The 26,235-nt window shown below is 41.1% G+C and overlaps 1 protein-coding gene across 2 annotated transcripts; it reads left to right on the top strand.

The window, feature by feature from the left end:
* Positions 1-2,136: 2,136 nt before the first annotated feature.
* LOC122660922 (cyclin-dependent kinase inhibitor 1-like) lies at positions 2,137-3,346 on the top strand. 2 transcript variants are annotated; one of them, XM_043856180.1, is made up of 4 exons: positions 2,137-2,590; positions 2,717-2,766; positions 2,981-3,163; positions 3,269-3,346. In XM_043856180.1, exons 1-4 carry the CDS (start codon positions 2,198-2,200, stop codon positions 3,336-3,338), a joined length of 696 nt encoding a protein of 231 aa, XP_043712115.1. In that variant the 5' UTR covers positions 2,137-2,197; the 3' UTR covers positions 3,339-3,346. The 2 variants fall into 2 exon arrangements, with proteins under 2 accessions (XP_043712115.1, XP_043712114.1); XM_043856179.1 differs by having other exon boundaries at positions 2,717-2,775; positions 2,984-3,163.
* The last annotated feature ends 22,889 nt before the right edge of the window (positions 3,347-26,235 follow it).

The following is a 26,235-nucleotide window of genomic DNA, read 5'->3' as shown; positions in this document are numbered from 1 at the left end:
GGGTCTCACCCACAAGGGTCCTTGTCAGCAGCATTGGATGCCAAGATGTGCCCTCTTTAAAGCTCCAAACCCAGCAGCCGTTTCCTTCTTCTTCTTCCCCTCCTCCTTCTTCTCCTCTTTGTTGCCTCCTCTCTTCAAAGCTCTCCTCTCCTTTCACGATTAGGTTAGGAAAGAAAAAGAGAATAAGGAATAGTACTACCCATCCCTCTCATATAAAAATCACCTTTATTGGCTTATTTGGATAAGGCCTCATAAGTGTAGGCTAGGGTCTGTTTGGATAGGGTCAAACAACCATCCATCCCTACACAAGCTTTAAAAATCCTAACTTGGGCCCCAAGGCCCACATAAGGTCAAGTTAATAAAAAAGGGGTAAGGGTAAGGTCAAACATGGCAGGACACCAATAGTACCTTAGCCACAGGGTCTCACCCACAAGGGTCCTTGTCAGCAGCATTGGATGCAGGGTCGGAAGCATCCAGTAACCTTGCCTCCGATACGAGTAGGAAGGTGGTTCCCACCATAAGAGGTCAGGGCCTTTGGACCACACTTCGAGGGCTTTGAGAGGGCAGTAAGCACACAACAAATTTGGTCAACTACTTACCCCGACATGTCAAGGTGCAACCTCCGTGGTCCCGACTAGTTTCCACAGCAAACTCGTACTATGGTCAATAATTTTATAGCTGGGTTTGACCACCAGTGAGAACAACTCACCAGCATATGTGGCAGTGATAACTACACGTCACGGGAAAGAATTAATAATTAATTATACTCCCGGGGTGCGGGTATAACACCTGTCCTCCGCCGTGAGTGCTCTTCATTGTCCGACGAGCTACTGGATTCTCTATAGGCTGGGGTACCTCGGGATTGGTGGAAACAACGTTCTGTTCACCGGCCATCATTTTTTATTGGCTTGTAGAGCTTTGAAAGGCTTGCAATCGTCGTTCCCACAGACGGCGCCAATCTGTTGCGTCAAGAACTGGGCCGGAGCGACCTGTACCTGCAATACAAAGTTAGCAAGAGAGGGTCGGGCTACGCCGGTGTCTCCACCCCGATGCCTAAGTCTGAACTCTTCGCAGCAGATAATGATAATTGAAATCAGATGATTGTGGAAGGAATTTACCCTGTTATTTTAGGCGAAGGCGGGCAGAATCGTGCCCTAATAGGAAAGTAGAGTCCTAGGCGTGGAGTGAGAGATTTTAGGAGTGATCCTAGGGATAGTGTTGATCTCTCGATTCCCTTGCGCCTTATTAGGTGCCATATGGGCAATAATCTCGGGCCACAGTGATTCGTGATGTGTTCCTTTTGGTGGAGTGTGGTGTTCGAGTCGTCTTGATAAGGTCGCTCCCTTCGTCCTACTGGGTGGTCCAGGTTCTCGGTCAGGTCGCCCTCTTAGGAGGGTCTGTCTGGCGACCCTTCACTATCATGGCAAGGTCTGGCCCTGCGCGCACCCAAGCCCCGCTCTTTATGGATCAGGTCGGCCCGCGCTTGCCCCATGCGACCTCAGCTCGTCCGCAGCACACATGTCAGTTTCTTATTGATTGACGTTTCTTGACCTATCAGTAACAAAAAACAAAAAAATAAAAACTAGTTTTTTTAAGGAAAATCAGGAGTAAACTGTCCGATAAGGCCCATCCATGCCGATACCGTGCACTAAAACTGGTTGGGTAGGGAGGGGCGTTTCGTTATTTTCCGACGTAAGTGAAGGCATTTATGTCATTTCCTATGCGCCACACATTAATTACGCTGGAGGCCTGCTTACTAAAAGGATTCCGGACATAACAAACTCCACGAACACTGCCAGTAATCGGTTGTAACTTACCCCGCATGGTCCCTCTTAACAACAAAATGACCTGTAATATCCAGTAGTATCTGGCTCAGACCGGCTAAAAACAGTTACTATCAACGTTCGAGTTTCCACGTGTAATAATCTCATTAGCCAAACGGATAAGCCAAAAACCTCAACGGCCTGAGCATCGTAACAGCGCCGTCAAAATATCCGTTCCCGTTCCCTGTTACCGTTAACGGAAGCAAAAGGATTTTGGACCACGGCCTTTTTCTCATGTTCTCTTTCTCTTCGCTAACATAAAACAGAAAAAGATTGAAAAAAAATCCTTCCCAAGTCGCTCTCGATCGAAATAAACCCACACTCGCGCAGAGCGAGCTGTGATCGAACAAGGAGAGCTGGAGATATCTACAGAGATGGGGAAGTATATGAGGAAATGCAAAGGGATTGGTGAAATTGCAGTGATGGAGGTGGCGCAGGTTGGTGTTACAACTAGAGCTCGAACCCTAGCCATGGCGACAGCAGCAGCGGCAGCGGCGGCGGCTGCGAGCGCGGGCGCAACGAAGAGAAGGAAGGTCGGTCCTAGAGAATTACAGTTCTCTTCGTCGTATCTTCATCTCCGAAGCCGTCAACTCCCCGTGATCACACCAGAGAAACCAGTTTCCCCGGAGATTTCGGAGAATCCCGGTCAAGTTATCACTGAAGATCGATGCTCAAGCCCTAACTCCGATCATGTTCAGGCGTCTCGGTGCTCGAGCAACGGATCCACAGAGCTCGTGAATGAGAGCTTGAGATCCGTAGATCTAGAGGTGAAATTTGAAACTAATGGAATTTACTTCCGTTTCATTTACTCTTTCGGTACACGCATCAACGAATTTCCATTTCTTACTCTGACGGATTTTTATTGTTTTGGATTTTGAATTTTGATTTTGCAGGGTGAGGGTGATTGCTTCCATATTGATGATTCGACAACGTATTCCGACTGCAGACAAAGGTTTATTGTTTAATAAATTTTTTAGTTCTACTGTTTTTTTTTTGAATTTTACAAAATTGAATTTTTTCATGAACTTTCTTCAATTAATATGGTATTGAAAGTAAAGTTGGTTAACGGTCTATTTCTTGTTTTTCCGTTTCATCATCTCCTCCGGTTTTGATTCTTATAAATTTAGCTTTCTGTTCTTCCTATTTTGCGTCTTTTACAGGAGAGAGAAGACACCATCAAGCGATCTTCGTGCGGAATTAGGAGATCTGGAGTCGACGGCGAGAGTAGCAGAGGCGAATTCTCGCCACAGATTGATGGCTGAGAAGATGCCAACGGAGGCTGAAATTGAAGATTTCTTCTCCGTCGCCGAGAAGGAGGAGCAGAAACGGTTTACTGACAAGTAAGTTCACGAAAACCACGCTGAGGTTGTCAGGAATCGCAGTATACGCATGGTTTCACCTTTAGAAGCTCACTTTAGCTTAAATAAAACCCTAATTTCGCGCAGGTATAACTTCAATATCTTGAAGGACGTTCCATTGGAGGGTCGTTACGAGTGGGTTCGAGTAAAACCATGATCAGAAAAGAAATGCGTTGCCAACCAACGGCTCAAAGCAACGAAAAAGGCAATAGGAAGTAAAATTGGCAAGGACTTGGGGCTTGCCTTTAATCCTTATATTATTAGTTAAAATTTTTTATTTCTTCTTCAGTTCTTCCTTCTCTTTTTAGGTTTCTGTACAGTCTCTCTCTCTCTCTCTCCTCCCCCATTATCTCTCATTGTTGTAACAGAAGTTCTTCTGTTGTCTGTACGACATACGGAGAAGCTTCTGCAACTGCAAATCCCTCTTTGGGTGAAGAAAACGTCGAATAAATATCATCATTTTTAGTACTAAAATTCTTGTCTCTCTTCTTAATTGTACTCCTCCTTCTCTGGTACATAAACCAGTCAATCACTTCAGATTTTTATTTTTCTGAAAAAAAAAATTGGATTTTATTTTTTAGTAAGCGATTGTTTTCCGATTATTTGGCGAATTCTTCCATTGATTTAACTTGAAACCAAAATATCACGAGATGATTTCTTTATTTTCTGCGCGGAGGAAACGAAGCTTGGAGAGAGGGGTATTATCGGAAACAAAAAGAGGCAGATACTGAGATTAATGAACCTTGCGGGTTTGGCGTGGAGGTTTCTGGGTTTGGGACATGTGTCCTACTTGATCGGTGGAAACGATCTTATCTCGTGTAAGAGTTCAGCCTTCCAGGCTCAGAGCTTTATTAAGAGACAAGTTTGTAGCGTTCAGAGATCAGAGAAGCTTTAGAAAGGAAAGGAAACAAAGCCACCGAGCTGCAGCGGACAGCGACGGGTCCGGCCGGCGACAGAGACTTTCTCTTTGCCACTTACATATTTATTTGGCATTAGAGGGGACCGCCTTCGTCTTTGGTATGCCCTCCCGGTCTGGCCTAGAGTTGTCTTTAAACCGCCGTTTCAGGTCTAGTAGGATACGTGGCAGCTTGTGGAGGCGCAACCAAACCCGGCCGGGTCGGTGGAATTATTGTACGTTGTTTTTTTTTTTTTTGGATAAGAAATTGTAAGCTAAAAAAGGTGTAACATAGAAGTGTCAAATTAGTTGTACCGGTTTTGGTGTCAGAATGAGTGAATCCAAAAAATTCCAACAAGGGTGCATTGGTTTTGGCTTGGTTTGATTTCAATTTTTCATTAATTTTTTAAAAAATGTACTATCGGATTGGTTTTTGGTTTGTCGTATAAATATATTTAAAAATGAAAGAAAAAGTATTTTTAATGAATTTCGGTCTGGTATTGATTTCTTAGAGTTATATTGGTTTTTGGTTCGATTTTTAAGTTCGGTTAAGTTTTGTATTGGTTTCGATGTCATAAAACCCAATCTGATACAGGATCCAATAAGTTAATATCGATTTTGGTTTGGTTCGATTTCGATGGATTCAATTCCATCAGTTCGGGTTAGGATCCTAGTGTGACATTAGCAACTAGAAAGATATATATATATATTTTTTTGAAAAAACAACTAGAAAGACAGAGAGTGGAAAATAAAAGGAAAAAGTAATAATAAAATAAGAAAGGGAAGCGAGGGTGCACGTGGTATGGAAAAGGTAGTGGTCCTCACTTTATCTTGCTTTCCGTTTGCTTTGGATCTGATGCCCATTTTATTATTATTTTTAAATTATTTAATTTTATTTTTTGGGATTGTGGTAGCTGGGTTGGAGGATTTGTTGTGGTGAACTGAAATCAACGTTCGGGATGTGGGACCCGCACTGCATGGAGGAATGTTGCTTGTAAAAGAAGAGAAAAGAAGATGAGAGAAGAGAAGAGAAGAGTGGTCCCCACTCCCCCCTGCATTTCTTTTGGTTGACAAACGACGTTTCCCCTGACGGGATAGGCTTCTCTCTTTTACTCTATTCAGGTAACTGATAATGATGGTTGCTTAGGATTAATTACCTTTAAAGAGCATTTGTTTAAGCTTATATTTAGTTGGGGTTTTCTCTATATCCTTTCATTCTTTTCATTAATTAACAATAAGAGTATTTCAACATTTTAGTGAAAATCCCAAGATTAATCCTTTACTGGTCAACCAAACGTTACAGTCCACTCAAAGTTGTGAGCTAACCCGGACTCCAAGCAATTTGGATCCTCTACTGCCGAGCTGCCCGACAAGATCGTGTTGTTGAGACATAGTGAGGTGAGGAATGACCACCTTACCCCTACCACCACCTTGTTGTGTCTCGACAGTACGGTCCTATCGGGCAGCTTCGTAGTAGAGGATCTGGATTGGACTCCAAGCCACTGATCAAGCATGTAGTTGATCATCAAAGGAGCTTTAGGAACATGGTTTTAGTGCACGGTATCGGATAGGGTATCTGTCACGTGTAAAATCGATATGGTATCAGCATGGATCAGTTGTATGTATCAGACAAAATTGCCTCCGATTTCTATTAAAAAAGAGGATTTTTGACTATTTTACCCCCTGTTCGTACTGTGTCATTGATATGGTATGGGCATAATAATGGAATCGGCCACTCCCCAAACCGTTACATATACCATTACCACAAACCATGGTTAGGAACGGAGTGGGGGCTCTCTAATTGATAACAGGGCGACCCTCTTCTAGTTGTGTGTGAATAGAGAAGGAATGGTTGGGTAGGCGTGGATCTGTATCCTCTCCAATGAGGAGATCACTCAATGAGTACCCAATGAGACATCTAACGACTGAGTTTGCTGGCACATATCACAGTGCACATTCAGTCAGCACGTCAAACTAGCCTAGCCGTTGGATACTCATTGGACGATGCCCTCATTAGAGAGGATCTTGATTCGGTAGGTGTTGCGTTGCATGATGCATATTGGTAGGACCTATTTCTCCTTCAACAGTGGCGAGAGTTAGAGGATCCAACCTAACAAAAATAGGGGGTTGTGATCATTTCATAGGGGAGCCGCCTGTGAAATGACCCAAATACCCTTGTTTTTGCTGGGGTGATCCTCCAGCTCATACTATTGGTATTGCCATATTAATGGAAGGAGTGATTTGATATTTATCGGAGGGTATTAATATCTTTATTGAACAGATAGCACTCGGTTTTCAATGGAATTGATCGATTTATTTCCGAATTCTATGGATGGGTTTCTCTTGTTTCCTATTCCCCCCCCTTTTTTTTTTTTTTGGTTTTTGATAAAAACAAAATCTAATTAATCAAAAGAAGTCCAACATACATCGTTCAACAGAATTAGAAATCTTGGCATGCGTTGCCAAGGAATGTGTTGGAGAAATTAAAGATCTAGGTTGTTTTATAATAGTTACAAACCCAAAAAATAAAATAAAAACTGTATATCAAAAGTAAATGAAAAAGGTCCCAAGGCCATGGGTGTTTTTCTTGAACCATCAACAAGCTCTGTACTTCTTTTGAATCGGTCCAGATGATCGGATTCCTGCATTCCAGATTTAGTGTTTTTGGGATTCCTTCTTTGATTTCTCAGAGTTCCATTTCCTAGGGTGATCCTGCAAATCCAGAATTCATACAATATTCCATAATTTCATTGTTATGAATAACAAAAGCTCCCCAACCTCCAGTCTTAGTCGAGGTATCAAAACTTCCATCTGAGAGGATCAGGCTGCAATCTGTTGTATTCTGATTTAGATAGAAATCAATGGTGGGCTTAGTATCTTCCTGTGTAGAACCCTCATCTCTGGTTGCGGATGTGTCTAGATTCCCCTCCTGAAGAAGATTATTGTTCCTAATCCAATTAGAAATATTCTTCATGATTGAGTTTGGGCGGTATTTGTTACCATGGAAAACGACTTCATTCCTACTTTGCCAAGTGAAGTACAAAGTTATAATGACCACACCAAGGATTCTATCCGCATCAGTTTTAGATAAGAGTAGAGATAAGTAAAGTGAGTGCTTCCACAAAGCTGTTCCCATGAATGAGCTCGGTTCTCAGCCCTAGTGGTCCTGTAGCCCAAATCCTTTTGGTATAGTTACACAAAAGGAAAAGATGCCGTGGTGTTTCAGGTTCAATCTGGGAAAGAGGACAAATGGTATATTTCAGCTGTAACCATTTAAGATTTGCTCTAGTAGGGACACCATCACTTAACACCTTCCATAGGAACATTTAGAATTTGGGATGTACACCCAGTTTCCAAATTTTTTTTTTTTCCCCCCATATAGGGGAAAGGTTTTGGCCAATATCAAGTTTATTTTGAATACAAATTGTTGCGGCTTTGGTAGAAAAAAACACCTGATTTTGTGATAGGGGATAAAAGGAGATCCTCGTATGACTGATTAGACAAGGAGATTGACAGTATACATTGGGTAGTAGACTGGGGAAAAGAGAGAACGAATGAGATGGGCATTCCAAGTGCGATGGCACAAGAGTTCACTAACCACAGAGAAGTTGGGGTTCACAGGCAGAATTAGAGGTTCAACATTACTTCTCTTGGGATCCATGGGGCGGACCAAATATTAATTTTGTCCCTCGAGCCAACCCTCCATCTAACCATTTTCCTGAAAAATAGGTAGAACATTCCTAATGATATTCCAAGTCCATGAACCAGTGGGTAGATTGATGTTTGGGTCCAGAAGAGAACTCGAAGGATAATATTGGATTTTAGTAACCTAGCCCAAAGAGAAGAAGAATTCGTGACAAGTCTCCATGTCAACTTGAGAATGAGGGCCTGATTATGTACTGTGTAAGATCTGAAGCCCAAACCACCCTGATTTTTTACTTCTGCAAATTTTTTTCCAAGAAATCAGGGATGCAGATTTGTGCTCCACCCTTTTACCTTTCCAGAAAGAGAAGCTAATGGAATCCAAATGGTGACAAATAGATTTGGGGAACAGGAAAACAGGACATTTGATGAGTTGGAAATAAAGTTTAGAACAGATTTCACAAGGATGATTCTACCCGCCTGGATAAAAGGTTGCTTTTCCAGGTAGTTAGTTTGCTCTGGACTCTATTAATAAGGGGTGTTAGAATGACTTGGAAAGAGGAGAGTGCCAAGGTACTTAGAGGTTTCATCCATATCTGAAACTTCTGGGAATCTCCGGATTTCATTTTGTACAGCCAAGAGTGTGTTTCCACTGAAGAAAATATCACTTTTTGACATATTAAGTGGCTGCTCAGATAGGGATTCATAAAGATTTAAGACAACTTTAAGAGTGTTTACATCATTAAGAGTGGCTCTACAGAAGAGGACGGTGTCATCAACAAAGAGGAGGTGGGTGATTTCAGGTACTTGGCGAGAGATTTTTATCCCTTTAAAAAGATTCAAATCCCTATGGCTCTGGAGAAGTCTAGAGAGACATACCATGGAAAGGATGAATAAATAGGGGCTGTGAGGGCAAGCTTGACGTAGACTTCAAGACAGGTCAAAAAATTCAAATACACTTCCTTCTAATTTGATGGAGAAGGTGCATTTGAGGATCGATGGTGGAGATTAGGTCACACCATGCTCGACTAAACCAAGGAAGTAAAAAAAAGTATTAAGAAAACCCCATTCCAACCTATCATAGGTTTTGGACATATCCAGTAAAAAAAAGTATTAAGAAAACCTCCTCCAACATCTTTTCTCTCGCGAGAAAGTCGAGGCAATTGTAAGCATTAAGTTGTCTATATTTTTGGTTGAAGATAAGTTAGGGTGGGGTGGTGCGAAGAATGGGTTGTTCTCAGTGAAATCTGTGTATCATCACCTATCCAACTTACGTGATTATCAGCAATCCCTTGGAGTTCCCTCCTCTACTCATAGTTGGGATCAGATTCAACATGCTACTTGGAAGCGCATATGGTCGTGCAAGACTATGCCAAAAATCAGATAATTTATTTGGAAGGCCTGCGCTCAGGGAGTAGACTCAGGAGAGAACCTTCTCAAAAGACAAATGAACCTAGATCCTTGTTCCAAGAGGTGCGGTCTCGAGGTGGAAACTACTGGTCACATCTTGCTTGAATGCCCTTATGCGAGAGCTGTTTGGTTCGGTAGTAACCTCTCGTTTATGGTTCCCTCAAGCAATTCTCCAAGCATCGCTCAGCTGCTCCATGTTTGGGATCAATTTCATTTCCCTTCCAAGAAGAAGGCTAATGAGGTCCTCCGTTTTGCGTCCTTCATCATTTGGAACCTGTGGTTGGCTTGTTATGACCTTCTATTCAAGAACAAAGATTGGTCCCTTGTTGAAGTTATTGGTAGAGCTCAGAAAGTATTCGAGGAATTCAATGTTGGGAACAACATTCACCCTCCCATCCGCTCTCCTTCCAAGCCGAAGTGGAAGCCTCCTCCTGTTGGCAGTCTTAAATTGAATTGCGATGCTGCTCTCCCACTATCAGCCTCTTCTGGAGGAGTAGGAGTGATCATCTGTGATGCTACGTCATTACCAGTCTTAGCCTTATCACTCCTTGAAGGCTTTAATGAGGTTCTGATTGGGGAATCCCTCGCTCTTCGAGCTGGTCTGTCTTCTTTCTCAGTGGAATCGGATAACTCTAAACTGGTTTACCTGTTGAACAATAGTTCCCTCCACTCTCTGGCTGTTTCACACATTGGATTTCTAGGGAAGCAAATTATGTCACTGACTCTCCAGCCCGGAGGGCCCTATCTTTGGCAAGTAAGATAGACTGGCCTTGTTCCTCTCCTTGGCTCCTGGACCTTTGTAATAAGGATGTTTTGGGCTTTTTTTGCCACCCTTTTCAATAAAATTACTGTTTACCAAAAAAAAAATAATTTTTGAATGGAGTATGAGATAGAACCTAAATAGAACATCATGTTGAACAATTTAGGACCATGGAATGGCGGATATACACAACACACACCACACTCACACCCAATGGGATTGGTGTGTGGTTTGTGTGATTACACTTTCATCAAAAAAAAAAAAAAAAAAAAAAACTGCTTGCTCAGTTGGTTGGAGGTCACATGATTAACTTTCTCTTGTTTCACAATTGTGCCATAAGACACCCCTCGTCTCCCTTGTAGCGGTAGTTAAAATCTCTTGCAGTTATTGTCTATTTTGGTAAATCTTGCAGTTATAGTCAAAGTCCTATTAGGCAGTTAGATAGGGTAGACTATCCCTCACCCCCCCCCCCCAAAAAAAAAAAAAAAAAAAGAAAAAAGGGTGAAGGTTCCCTACACTATGTGATTGCAGTTTTGGGCAACTAAAGGAACCCTCATTGGAATCCAACAAATGGGTAGGGGTATTAATGACATATCACCCCCTCACATCAATAGTGATATGTGAAGGGGTATGTAGTTTTATTTTTGGGCTAGTTGTACAAAACCTTTTCCCAACAAAAAAAATTAGAACATAATAGAAAATCTCTTTGAAGTAGAATTAATACCCAAAAGTTCTAGAAATGTCCTGAAATAGTACCCTTCATGATTTTCATATCCAAAGTTTTTTACCATTGTATTACGCAATGCTAATGACTGCAAAGTATAAATACTCATGTTAATGACCAAAAGTATATATAAGTTATGCTAGCATATTGGAATATAAAAGATGGGTAGAAAGTATAAGACTAGAAATATAATATAATGAGCAGCAAATATAAAACTTATTTGATTAGTATGATACTGAAATATCCTTGTAGAAAGAAGCACACCAATACACGTCCTCTTGTGATACTCGAACAATAAACAATAGAGTTGAGCCGCACCAAGCAATGCTCTCCTTAAGGATTTAGGTGCTGCAATCCAGGTTGACCATGCATCTATACCTCTAGGATAAAACAACTCTCAAATCACATAGGTTGCAGTACCAAATGTGCTTATGTAGAGAATCCATAAGGCTATACTCACTAACTCATTGACACCAACAGACTACGGTGGAAGAAAAAACAAAACTTGAAATCACGTCCAGTGATCTGAGGCTTTTCTATAAATCTTAGATAAATTATTTTTCTGACTACCTAGAGTTGATTGCGCTATCTCATTAGCCTCACCATATATATATCCAAGGCATATGTGTATCTTTTATTTACTTAATGAAGAGAGCCTCTAGCTCCCCTTCTTCTTTGATGGCTTTTTTCTTTCGTGCTTCCATGGCTGCTTCTCTTAGGGCAGGGGTGGGTTGAGGGGGGGGTACGCTTGGGGAAGAGATGGGCAGGTAGCATGGTGGGGTGGGGCGGGGCAGCACAGGGGGTCGAGGTTGCAAGGGTTGAGGCGATGGTGAAGGTGAAGGGGTGGGTCTGTGAGGGATAAATTTTGGAAATTTAGATAATTTTAGAGAAAGAGGCACCCCAAATTAAACCATTTCAATGTCATTACCTTGATTAAAACAAAAATGAGAAAAGGTTGTATCCAACAGTTAAAAATGGCATTATTTCTCTCTAACCATTGGAACCCTTTTGAAAGGTTGCTATATAACTGCTCCATGTAAGGAGCTGTTTCATAGAGATGTTGATGTGTGTGCCATGATGATTGGCAAAATAGCCACCCATTCATTTGCATGGGCTTACAACATCCCAAATTTTGAATGTGTGCCACTCTTGCATGGGCTTATGGTTAATTAGCATTCATGCAATCATTCTAGGGTATCTCCATCATTTGAAAGAGATAATTTACTCCCATTATTTGTCAAAACCATTGGAAAGAAAGAGACAACAATGTTAGCCCCTCAAATATGGATCTGCATCTCTCCAAAGTGTACTTTGGACGGTCACTAGTCACCCATTTGGATCCTCTGCGGCCTGGGGTTGAGCGGCCATCGTGTTGTGTTCAACTCCTAGGTTGCTACATCGGATTCCATTTCGATCCAATGGTTGATAAATGAGCGCCAACCATTTGGAATATTGAATTGAGTTCGTCTATCAACACCATTGGATCGGCATGGAATCCAATGTGGCGACCTAGGAGTTGAGCACGATGGCCGCTCAACCCCAGGCCGCAGAGGATCTAAATTCGTCACCACTCTCTCCAACTCAAAAGAATTCAGAGAAGATTCCCAACTGTTCTTTCTCAAGAAGATATTCAAATAAAACTCCATTATCTATAATATAAAAAACTCATAGGTGCTCCATTTACTAAAACAAAAACTCAATAGGTGCGAGGACCCAACCATTACTGGGGAAAAAACATGTTTTCTCCAATAGTCCCCACCACTCGATATGTGATTTCAGATTTTAAGCTGCCTGTGTCTCATCATGATCATGTGAAAAGAAGTGCTTCAAACTTTTTCTAGGGAGATACCAATGGCAAGCCTAAGCTTCATTGGATTTCTTGGGATCGTCTTTGTTTATCAAAAGAGTGTGGAGGTTTGGGTTTTCATGATCCACGAAGGCATAACTATGCTTTATTATCTAAGATTGCATGGCGCTTGTGGACAGACTCCTCTAGTTTGTTGAGTCATTTCCTTAAATCCATCTATTTTCCACATACAAACTTTTTGAATGCAAAGATTGGTAATCAGCCAAGTTGCAGATGGAGGAGTATCATGGTTGGAAAGGATGTTCTTTGTTCTGGTCTTTGTTGGAGGATTGGCACTGGTGAAAACATTTTGATTTGGGAGGATGCTTGGATTCCAACTGTTTTTGGCTTTAAAATCGGTTCTCCAAGACCACTTAATGCCACGGCAATATATGTCTCGGATCTTATTGATTCGGTTTCTAGAAGTTGGCGTGTTGAGTTGCTCCATTCTCTTTTCAGCCATAGTGATGCTTGTGAGATATTGAAGATTAATTTACCTTTGTTTTCTCAGCCAGATATTCTTGAATTGTCAGTAAGCAAATCTGGTATTTTCTCTGTTCGAAGTGCATATCATATGCTATCAAACCATGATATTAGGATAGCAAGTGCTGCAGCCTCTACTTCGAGATCCCATTCATGGAATATTGTTCCCACATCAGTTTGGAATGCAATCTGGAGGTGTCAGACTTTACCTAAGATTCAGTGTTTCCTTTGGAGGGCATGTGCATTGGGTCTTGCAACTGGTGATGCGTTTCATTGGCGTAATATTCAGGTGGATGCTACATGTGTTCGTTGTGGTAGTTTGGAAACGCCGTCACACATCCTCTTTGGTTGCACCTTCTCTAGGGTTGTTTGGTTTGGAAGGAATATTGGCTGTAATTTCTTTACACCTAATATCTCCTCTATTGCTGAATGGATCTCTACTTGGGGACAATTTGCACATTTAGGGAAGGAGGAGGCTCGTTTTAAGGTAACCTTCATTAGTTTTGTTTGTTGGTACCTATGGATTGCACGGAATGATGCTATCGCCGGCGCACATGGAAACCGGAGGATGTAATTACTGCAGCGTCTTTCTCATGTAAGGAATTTATTGGGTCTCTTCCTACTACTCAAGTTGTCTCTGGTGCACATTTAGATCATCATCTTCAGTGGCAACGGCCTGAATCGGGCTTTATTAAATGTAATTGTGATGTAAGTCTGCCATTGAGCGGTTCTTTTGGTGGCCTGGGTTATGTTTGGCGAAATTCAGCAGATGATCCTATTAAAGCTGTATCATCATCGATTTCTTTCAATGATATTTTGGTGGGTGAAGCGTTGGTGGTACGTCAAAGCTTGGTGGATCTTCATGCATTTGGACATATGAGATTGTACTTGAATCTAATAATTCCAATTTAATCAGATTCCTTACCGATAGCACACAAGCTTCACCATTGCTGATTCGCCCAATAGTTGATGATATTTTACATTTGTCATCCTTGTTTACTATTTGTAACTTCAGTTGTATTCCAAGGGAGATTAACACTGTGGCTGACTCCTTGGCCCGGATGGCCCTGTCGATTACATGCACGATAGTTTGGCCTCTTTTCTTTCCTTGGTTGCGAGAGTTATATTCGCTCTCAACACCTTGAGTTGTTTGCATGATCTAATAAATTACTGCTTTCTACCAAAAAATAAAAAAAGAGTATTACACACGCTTTAGAGATGTATCGGTGTGGGAGATAACGTTTAGTGGTCCGAAACTCTTGAAATCATGGACATGCAATTGTACATATACTTTTTTAAGAATTTTCCTTCTCTCATTTAAACAAAATGTAATAAACAAAGTTCAAACAGAGAACACAAAATAAAGATAACGTTTGAAGCAACTAACGGTCAAATCCAAACATCATGAGTCTTGGAAAAAATTTTACTGTTGACCAACAGCAACATCTTGACATAAGCTCTATTATTGGATTTATCTTTACAATGAATAAGACAATAACCAATGACCAATTATAAGTTGGTATAAATACAAAACTCTCAATCTAATTTTGACCACATGATTGTTAGGTACTTGACCAATACGACAAAAGCTCCAAAGCTGATGGAACACGTTAAATCAAGCCCTTTAACCTATCCCATACTAGGCTGGCCAAATCTAGCGTCCATGCATTATATCGAGCCCCATTAGGCACATAATAGTCCACCACGCTTCCGCAACCATCGTCCTCGGTAACTCTCAGTTTGGCTGTAGATAGGCCTTTCCAAGCGGCTCCAACTACTCCAATGTTTTTTCTTGGTGGCAGGTAGCCATTTGTTTACGTCTTCGTTCTACTTCAGGTAGTCTTTTTCATGACTCGATCTCGTGACGTGGTTTTGTTTCTGATACCAAATGTTAGGTACTTGACTGATATGCCAATCCAGAGCTAATGGAACCCGTTAAATTAAGCACTTTAACCTATCCCATATTAGGCTGGCCAAATTTAGCTCCCATACACTATATCGAGCCCTATTAGGCACATAACAAAGATAAACATATAAAGACAAAAGCAATAACTATAAGTATGCCATCTATACCAACCGCAGCATGCATTCAGTCGAGTGACAATGCTTCAAAAATAAAAACGATGAAACCACTTCTTTTATATTGATGGGAAATGAGAGAAAAATAGTTGTGAAATCCGACGGGTCCCATGTTGTTGGAGAAAATGGTGGTGAAACCACATGGTTATTGCAGCCTTTAATTTTTTCATCGATTCTATATTTTCCATACTACTCTCTCTCTCATAAACCCACATGATGTGTATTTATTTATCATAATAATCTTAAGTGAATATAGATTTTTATCTAGTAAAACAAATGCACAACAGTATGGATATTGTTTCGTCCAAAAATCAACATACACAATCAAATATCTCCTATAAGTAATTCGAATTGCAATTAATCATGCAACTCTACAGTCTTATATTTAATATGAAAACCTTAAGATTGTTGGAATATGAAAGATGGGCAACAAGTATAAGACTAGAAATATAATATAATGAGAAGCAAGTATATCTAAAGATGTTAAACAAAAAGACAAGACCGCCTCTCCTTATATAGTAGAGGAAGAGACACAACCAAGGGTTGTCTCCAAAAGAACACCCAATAGAACTAAACGTATTTTTAATCTTTAATATTAAAAACGTAAAAAAAAATCGAATATAGCACTATGGAGGGATTGATCATAGTTTCTTTTTAAACAAAAAAAAAAATGAATCTATTTGATATTCAATCAATGGATTGTCATCATCTCAAGATATATCATATCATACTATTGTATAAAGGGATGAACTCCTAATTGTTTGATATACTTTTTAAGTAAACATAAATACCCACCATTTCCTAATATAATTACTACTATCTCTTGGTCTTTTAACATCAAACGTTACTCCCTTTCCCTCTCTTCTCTTTCAAATGATACTCTCTTCTCCCTTCTGCCTCTCTCCCTCCCATACACATCCCTCTCTGAAAAATTACGTTGCTTCCTCTCTTTTTCTCCCTTCCCCATCCCTTCCTTTTACGTCCGACACTAACCTTGATAGTCGAAGTTGCTTCTCAAGGGAAATCTTTATTGCAAGCGAGAAACACCATTGCTTCGGATCATAACTCAACTTATTTTCCTATTGAATCTTTACCCAGGTTAGACTGGCAAAGTTCATAAACACTTCTCGAGAACAGAATCTACTGCTCTAAGTATGAATTTTTTTTTTATAAATACTTCTCACTCCTATCATCACAAATTCTAGGAGAGTTCATTGGGTATGCCTAGACATGTGATGTCAGGGTACGAATGCGACTGCTCACATGTTTGATGTGTGCATTGACGAAGAATCTACTTTGTCAATTCCCTCATGTATTACTGCCAGATGTAGGAAGGGATAGACATGTGTCACCGACACCCTGTGCCTGAGGGAACCCTATCACTGCAAAGTGTGATCACATTCTTTGGTTCATCAATGACTGAGACCCAAGCGTGTCAAAGCCGGTGTTCTGGGAATACGTGAACACCTTGTGAGTGAAGGAGTTATCCAACACAGTCACCACTGCCCGATTGGGGAACACCAAGATAGAGACTGTCTGTGCATGGTCGGATCAGAATCTGGATCCAGTGCCGTTTTGGAAATGATTTTGTAAAATTCTATTTTACATAAAATGATACATTATTTATAATTATTTGAACAAAGTATTTTATCGAGTTTTGCGGGACCCGATCAGATGCTCAGACGCTCGTATATGGACTTGTACTATGGATTGGGGTTTGGCAGTACATGTGTGCATGCCCTAGATTCCATAATGATGGTGTTGATTAGTGGGGGATTGTATATGATAATAGTTATCATATAAGGAGTTATTTAGAATTTACTAATTTAATTGGCTCTTTATTTAATTAATGGAATTGGTGCTAATTATAATTATCCATTAATAATTAAATAAAGTAGCTAATTAATACTTTCCCTATTAGATTATGCTTCTTTCCCTTTTAGAAGCACTTTGAGTTTAAACAGAACTGCCAAACTGAGAGAGAGAGAGAGACAGACTCTCACTGAGATTAAAGTAATCCATCCAGGGTTTAATTAAAACCCTAGATCTATAAAAGGATAAAAAAACGTAGGAGGGGGCAGTGCTCCACGTTTTTGCCTGGCCCCCTCTTCTGCATTTTGGTCTCTCTCTCCCTCTTTGAGATCTCTTCTTCTTCTTCTAGTTTCTCTCATCTGTGTTTGAGAGTTAGGGTTTGTGAAACCCTAGATCTGTGCTGAAGAATTTGAGAGCATCGGGGATTGACTTGAAGAACCTTGGTTGCACCATTGTAGGTTCAGATCTGTTTGCTTGGAGCGCTCACTAGAGGAAGAACCACTGTCTATTAGAAGAGCAACACTTGAGGCTCACCAGGTTAGCAGTTCTTTATTAATTCCTTCAGTTTATTGATTATTAATATTTATGGGATGCGAAAGAAACTCGAATCGATTTAATTTCGCTATGCATTCGAGTATGGGATGGATCCCTCTTGCCATGTGATGGACTAGAGATGAATTTCTCCGTCCCTATTGTGATAATTAATTTTATGGAACGCAATAAGGAAGGAAAAACCCTAATAGGGATGCACCAGGGTTCCCATGGGCGACCATGGGAAATCCTAAAATTTAATGGGACACCATGGGATAACCCAGGGCGTGCAAAACCCTAATTTTATAGTATATTGATTTTCCTAGGGAACCATGGCTTGATCCCTGGACCGTAGTTTGGCCTACAATGTGGTATCAGAGCCACCTTTCCCACCCATGAATATTGAATAATTAATGGTTAATATGATTATCATGAGTGGGATGCAAGTTGGCACATGGGTGGTTAGAATATGGTTGGTATAACAACAGTGCACATGGGTAGTTACAAGGTTGTTGGTGTGACAACCTACCCATGTATGATGGATTTGATTATTGATTTATTTATTCCAATTATTGAAGCATGTATCCAAATACATGATTATTATTTTTTTTTTAAATTTTAATCATGTGTGGGGAAAGGGGGAGCGCATGCTGCCAAGCCTTTACGCACGCCCCTTTCCCTTTTTTCCTGTCCATTTACGTATTTTCTTTTTTAATGGGCTGTTGCCTACGGTGCCAGTCAGTTCTACCTACGGTGCCAGTGGCTACTGCCTACGGGAAAAACAGAATTTTTTATTTTAAAGGAAGAAGATGGGTGAAGGGATCCCTCCCTCCACTCACTTGCAATTAAAATATGATTTTAATTTTTGAGCTTGGATACATGTTATCACATGTGATGTGGTGGTTCAATAATTGAAGGAATCCATGTAATTTTTATTGGTTTACTTGTTTTAATGCCCATGCATGAAATTATATTATGATGTGATTATGGGAATGACATTCTAATAAATGGATGGCTTGTTTATGTATGTGATACATGGGGTTATGGGTGAATGTGATGCTTCTCTCTTTCTCTCTCTCCCCCTAACTTTTTTTTTATAAACAAATGTACTTCATCCCATGGGCAGCCCAAATGGTGGGTTGGTTTCTCCATGCGGGGTTTCTTTATTATTTTGGAAAGGAAAGTGTATAAAATTTTTCCTAGGTTTCCATTGTAATTTTAGAGGAGTTAGGACTCCCAGGGCATGTAGATGGTGATCCACATGTGGCGCTCAAAGCTTGTGGAGATGCAAGTCACCTACTTTGAAGATGTGATCGGGCGGAGGAGATGATCGAGGCGTGGCATCCATGGCATGATAAATGTACCCAAAGTTATTAGTTTTATTTTTATTGGGAGGGTTCTTTAATTGCTTCTGATAAAAATGCCGTCATCCCATAATCACTTTTAATTAATGTTGATTAATTATGTTGTTTAAATCTATCCATGTATGTGAGAGTTGCTTAATCCCTCTTTAATCATAATACATGTATGATATGGAATAGTCTTAATCGGTAGACATGACCATGGCCTTCTATTGAAGATAAATGTAGAGATTGTGTGACATGCCCCGCATACATCGATAGGACATTGCCAGGACCACTGTCACATACTTGTCTATATTTACCTCTATCTAGATACGTTAGGGTATGGATAGTGAGAGAGCACTGCGACAGTGGATCATTTTTCATGATTCCATGATTCTAACTAATGCAATAGGTAAGTACATGACTTGGGTGTATGTCAGCCGATAGGATCTAGACATGGCACCCTGGTGGCCAAAAATATTGGAAGCCCATGAGGCAGACAGCCTAGTCCACACTACCATGGTGTGTATAATGACTCCCGACAGGGTAAGTTATGCATGCAAGGGTTGTAGGTATCCAATTCATCTTTTGGGTTATGAGGGAAACCCAAATAATGAAAGACCATTGATGTGTGTGTGCTTAATTTATTATTTTCAATGGTTATTAATTAGCATGTAGGTATTCACTTGTGCATGTGTAGATAATTATACAATGACTGTTGTTAATTCCAACCTTTTGACACTCATTAGCGAATACAAACTTAATGGTACAAACTATGTCGATTGGTACCGGAGCATTAAGTTGCTCCTGACTACTGAAGGATTGTATACAGTTCTAGATGAACAAGTTCCTCCTCAACCCGATCGAACGATTTTGAGGCCAATGAAGAGATGCAGGAGTTCCTCATGAGGGATTCCAAGGCGTCACTTTATATCTTAGGATCGTTGAAAAAGTCAGTTCTGGACTCGGTCAAGGATATATGCACTGCTAGGGGTACGATGGATAAGCTTGCTGAATTGTTCAACAGGCAGTTGACACACACTCATTCTGATGTGGTGAGTCAAATCCACAACACCAAGATGTCCTAGGGGACTCCAGTGATGGATCATGTAATGAAAATGATCAATCTGTTTGAAAAATTAGAATCCATGGGGACTGATTTCAGCCTGTGATACAGCCCAAATTGGAATGATCAATCTTAGCGTCACTCACTTCTGCATATGCACCCTTTAAGATGTCCTACAAGATGTCCGATAAGGAGATGGAGCTCACCGAGCTTGCTAATGCACTAGTAGAGGCTGAAGCATCCTTAAAAAAGGACAAGGCTGAGGTCAATGCAACTGAGGCAAAGCCTTCTTCAAGTGGGAAGAAGAAGAAAAAGGGAAGTAAGGGTAAGACCCTGAAACCCAAGGGTGGGAAGTCTGGCAATAAAGGTAAAGGCAAGTGCTTCTATTGCAAGAAGGAGGGTCACTGGAAAAGAAACTGTCGTGCTTACCTGGCTACTGTGAAAGACAAGAAGCCGGATGAAACAGAGGCTGCTAAAGAAGGTACATGTGATGTTCACGTTCTTTATGAGTCTAATTTGTCTTTTGAACCGACCAATTGTTGGTTGGTGGATAGTGATTCCACTATTTACATTTGCAATGATTTGTAGGGGTTCAAGGAGACAAGGAACCTGGAAATAAATGAGGTGCGTCTTCGGATGGACACTGGAGCTGAGACCATGGCGATGGCTATGGGAACTTTTATTTTAAATTTTAGTTCTGCTTGTTTAGTTTTAAAGGATTGTTATTATGTACCCTCTTTCAAGAGGAAGATAATTTCAGTTTCAAAACTTGTTTTGGACGGATATAGTTTTTCCTTTAATTCTAAGTTAATTATTCGTTTTAATAATTCTTTTGTGGCATCCGGATATATGTAAAGTGGTTTGTATTTTCTAGATTGCCCTATTAGAACAAATGTTATTTCAAATGTTGATTTGAAACAGAAAGCAGCTCCAGTGAACTCAACATATCTATGGCATCTAAGATTAGGTCACATTAATGTGGACCGAATCAGTAGATTGGTGAGGGATGGACCCTTAGAGAGTCTGAGGGTGGAACCATTCCCAACCTGTGAGTCATGCCTTTAGGGCAAAATGACCAAGAAATCCTTTAGCAATAAAGGTACTAGAGCCACAGATCTGTTAGAGTTAATACACACTGATGTGTGTGGATCCATAAACATACAAGCGAGATATGGGTATGAGTACTTTATCACATTCACCGATGATTACTCTAGATATGGTTACATATACTTGATGCGTAGGAAATCGAAAGCCTTTGATACATTCAAAGAATTCCAAGCCGAGGTCGAAAGATAGCTCAATAAACGCGTCAAGTCCTTACGATCAGATCGTGGAGGGGAGTATCTATCGGATGAGTTTAAAGATCATCTCATATCCCAAGGGATAGTTAGTCAGCTAACTAATCCAGACACACCACAACAAAATGGTGTATCCGAACGACGCAATAGGACGCTATTGGATATGGTCCGAACGATGCTTACTTATAGTGAGCTATCTCTCTCTTTTTGGGGGTATGCTTTAAAAATGGCCATTTACATCTTGAATAGGGTTCCATCCAAGTCTGTAGCCAAGACACCCTTTGAGTTGTGGAAAGGGCATAAGCCCAGTATTCAGCACCTTAGGGTATGGGGTTGCATAGCACATGTGCGAAAGCAACAGACAAACAAGTTAGAATCCAGGACTTCAAGATGCCATTTCATAGGCTACCCCAAAGGCATGATAGGCTATTATTTCTATGACCCAATTGACCAGAAGGTCATTGTAAGTAAACACGTCACATTTCTGGAGGAAGAAATGATGACCCAGAGGTCCAAACCAGTAGTCATTAAGAAACGTCACTTCCTGAAGTGAGACCAATTGGCATACCTGCTGAAATACCAACACCTGAAGAACCTCGATGCAGTGGGAGGACTATTAAACCACCCACTAGGCTTACTCTTCTAACCGAAGAGAAAACTATGAAAGAGTTCCACATAGTATCGGTTAAATCGAATGATGATCCGATGACATACTCTGAGGCTCTAAAGGATGTTAATGCCACTAGGTAGGCGGAGGCAATGCACTCTGAAATCGATTCGATGCATTCCAACAAGGTCTGGATTCTAGTCGATCCACCACTTGGCGTTAAGCCGATTGGATGTAAATGGATCTTCAAGAGGAAGAAGGGCGCAGATGAAAAGGTCGAAAGATTCAAAGCGAGACTAGTGGCAAATGGCTATACCCAGAAAGAAGGTATAGACTATGAGGGAATCTTTTCACCAGTGGCAATGATGAAATCCATAAAGATTTTATTGACTATCATTGCACACTTTGATTATGAAATCTGGCAGATGGATGTGCAGACTGCATTTCTGAATGGATTCCTTCAAGAGGAAATCTACATAGAACAGCCAGAGGGGTTCTCTTCCTTGTAGGAAGAAAGAAAGGTGTGCAAATTGCAGAGGTCCCTTTATGGGTTGAAGCAGGCTTCCAGGAACTGGAACATCATGTTTGATCAATCAATCAAATCATTTGGTTTTGATCAAAACATGGATGAACCATGCGTTTACAAGAAGATCAGTGGGAGGGCAATATGTTTTCTTGTTTTGTATGTAGATGACATATTGTTGATTGGTAATGATGTAGGTTTTCTTTCATCAGTAAAACAGTGGTTATCCACAATGTTTTCGATGAAAGACCTTGGTGAAGCTAGCTATATCTTTGGGATCAGACCCGTAAGAGATCGCCAGAAAAGGATGCTAGGCTTGTCACAGGCTACCTATATTGATAAAGTCCTGGCCATATTTAGCATGGAGAACTCCAAGAGGGGAAGTGTTCCCTTCAGACATGGAGTCAGTCTTTCCAGATCTCAATGTCCTCAGTCTCAGACAGACATTAAAGAGATGAAGAGGATTCCCTATGCCTCAGCAGTAGGGAGTCTTATGTATGCTATGTTGTATACGAGGCCGGACATTTGCTATGCAGTAGGTATGGTAAGTCGCTATCAATCTAACCCTGGACGCGAGCATTGGAGTGCTGTCAAGAATATCCTTAAGTACCTGAGAAGGACTAAGGAATATTTCTTGGTTTTTGGATCTCATCAGTTGTCAGTATTGGGGTACACAGATTCGGATTTCCAAACTGACAAGGATGACAGAAAATCCACATCTAGGATGGTATATCTAATGGGTGGGGGTGTCATTGTATGGCGGAGTGCGAAACAAAAGTCTACAGCCGATTCAACTACCGAAGAAGAATACCTTGCAGCTTGTGATGCAGCAAAAGAAGGTGTTTGGCTGAGGAAATTCCTATAAGATTTGGAGGTAGTCCCTGACCTTGTCAAGGGCCCTATTCCCCTATTATGTGACAACAGAGGGGCCATTGCATAAGCTAAAGAGCCTAGGGCTCATCAGAGGAACAAACACATGCAGCGAGAGTATCACCTCATCAGAGAGATTATCCAGTAGGACGACGTAAGTATCTCCAAAGGAGACACAACTGAAAATGTGTCTGATGCCATGACAAAGGATTTGTCACCAGGACTATTTGAGAAACATATGGAGGGCATGGGTTTAAAATGTATGGGGAATTGGCTTTGATGTACAAGTGGAAGATTGTTGGACAAGTGTGTGTCCATCAAACCCGGTTTGGTCCAGTTCAACCCGATTCACCTTTGTATTGAACATTTATACATTCTTGTTTAATATTGTCACATGCGATATAAACTTTTTGAGCATTATGTGTCCGTAAGTTATACTTAAAATGGTAGTCGCGACTAGGGTTTAGGCTGGGTACCCTTATCATATGGTCGTCGCATTGGGTATGCCTAGACATGTGATGTCAGGGTACGAATGCAAGTGCTCACATGTTTGATGTGTGCATTGGAAAGAATCTACTTTGTCGATTCCCTCATGTATTACGCGGATGTAGGAAGGGATAGACATGTGTCACCGACACCACACTGAGGGAACCCGTCACTACAAAGTGTGATCGCATTCTTTGGTTCATCAATGACTGAGACTCAAGCCAGTCAAAGCCAGTGTTCTGGGAATACGTGAACACCTTGTGAGTGAAGGAGTTATCCAACACGGTCACCACTTCCCGATTGGGGAACACTAAGATAGAGACTGTCTGTGCATGGTCGGATCAGAATCTGGATCCAGTGCCGTTTTGGAAATGGTTTTGCAAAAATCTATTTTACATAAAATGATACATTATTTATAATTATTTGAACAAAGTATTTTATCGAGTTTTGTGGGACCCGATCAGATGCACAGACGCTTGTATATGGACTTGTACTATGGATTGGGGTTTCGCAGAACATGTGTACGTGCCCTAGATTCCATAATGATGGTGTTGATTAGTGAGGGGTTGTATATGATAATAGTTATCATATAGGGAGTTATTTAGAATTTGCTAATTTAATTGGCTCTTTATTTAATTAATGGAATTGATGCTAATTGTAATTATCCATTAATAATTAAATAAAGTAGCTAATTAATACTTTCCCTATTAGATTCTGCTTCTTCCCCTTTTAGAAGCACTTTGAGTTTAAACAGAACTGCCAAACTGAGAGAAAGAGAGAGAGAGAGACTCTCACTGGGATTAAAGTAATCCATCCAGGGTTTAATTAAAACCCTAGATCTATAAAAGGATCAGAAAACGCAGGAGGGGGCAGTGCTCCACGTTTTTGCCTGGCCCCCTCTTCTGTGTTTTGGTCTCTCTCTTCCTCTTTGAGATCTCTTCTTCTTCTTCTAGTTTCTCTCATCTGTGTTTGAGGGTTAGGGTTTGTGATACCCTAGATCTGTGCTGAAGAATTTAAGAGCATCTGGGATTGGCTTGAAGAACCTTGGTAGCACCATTGGAGGTTCAGATCTGTTTGCTTGGAGCACTCACTGGAGGAAGAACCACTGTCTATCGGAAGAGCAACATTTGAGGCTCACCAGGTTAGCAGTTCTTTATTAATTCCTTCAGTTGATTGATTATTAATATTTATGAGATGCGAAAGAAACTCGAATCGATTTAATTCCGTTGTGCATTCGAGTATGGGATGGATCCCTCTTGCCATGTGATGGACTAGAGATGAATTTCTCCGTCCCTATTGTGATAATTAATTTTATGGGATGTAATAGGGAAGGAGAAACCCTAATAAGGATGCACCAGGGTTCCCATGGGCGACCATGGGAAACCCTAAAATTTAATGGAGCACCCATGGGACACCATGGGATAACCCAGGGCATGCAAAACCCTAATTTTGTAGTATATTGGTTTCCCTAGGGAACCATGGCTTGATCCCTGGACCGTAGTTTGACCTACATTACATCCCTAGATGAAACCTAATTTTAGATAAACTAGTAATTTTCCCCCTATTTAATGCATCACATCCACTCCTGCCGGATTGAGCTCTTCTCCATGGAGCCCAGCACACCTAGGGAGCATCCAGCCGTTGGGCTGTGCTACACACATCCCTAGGCATGCACCGAGATGCCTAGGGATGTGTGCGACACATCCCAACATCCCTTGGTTGCCCCCTGGGCTCTCCCTAGCCACTGGGCTCCCTAGAGAGGAGCCGGATCCCACATTGCCTAATACAGCGGTGCATGAAAGCCCTCCCCTATATTTGTTACCAATGACCAAATCCCCTCTATTTAATGCATCATCATCTGCCGCCTAATACGACCCTGCATGAAAAGCTTCTCCTATATTTGTTACCAATAATATTACTCTATGTACTATTCATTCTTTATTCATATATTTTTTTAGGGAAAAAAAATGCTGCTTGGTCTCGCATCAACGAAATGACCACCCCACTTCCATGTTGGATGCTTGAGCTCACACTCCCATTAGCCACATGCAGGCCCAAGAACCACGCGCTCATACCGCAACACAACACTCTCTCTACCCTTTTTCTTATATTACAGAAGGGGCGCTGTTTCTGTATCGTAGCCTGCGCCCAGGCAAATGGGGGTGGGTGCAATGACCACCCTGCCCCCCTATACAGGCTGCCATGTGCCTGGGCGAGGGCTGTGCTATGGCACAGAGAACATATTCTCCCATTACATAATTAGATGAGGGAGACAGAAATATGAGACCTGTACAAGTATCGCCCAAGACCCTGTATGACCACTCACATGAATCAATTCCTCCTGCGAGTCCCACAATGGATTCCATGTGAATGGGCAACTTCAGGAAACCTAAGCGCCAACCGTGTTAGCCCATTCCGGCTGTGGTAACGCAGCTGTCCACGTTCTTCATTTATATTCAATCGTCTTCACAGCCGTAGCCGCAGTCGCAGACGACTCGAAATTTTAATATTTTATTTACACAAAAGATTATTAGTTTGATTTATTCAAATTGACAGCGTTCGAATAGAACAGAAGATGTATTAATTGTTATCCAATTATCCTCCGGCCACTCTGGAAGGGAAATGGCCAGCCCAACAGACAAAATTGGTGATGCTTCTTCCGGTCACCATTTGCTTTTG

Source organism: Telopea speciosissima, chromosome 5 (genome assembly GCF_018873765.1).
Source record: "Telopea speciosissima isolate NSW1024214 ecotype Mountain lineage chromosome 5, Tspe_v1, whole genome shotgun sequence".
Lineage (NCBI taxonomy): Eukaryota > Viridiplantae > Streptophyta > Magnoliopsida > Proteales > Proteaceae > Telopea > Telopea speciosissima.
Note: the sequence above shows the minus strand (reverse complement) of the source record. Positions and strands in the feature narration are given on the sequence as shown.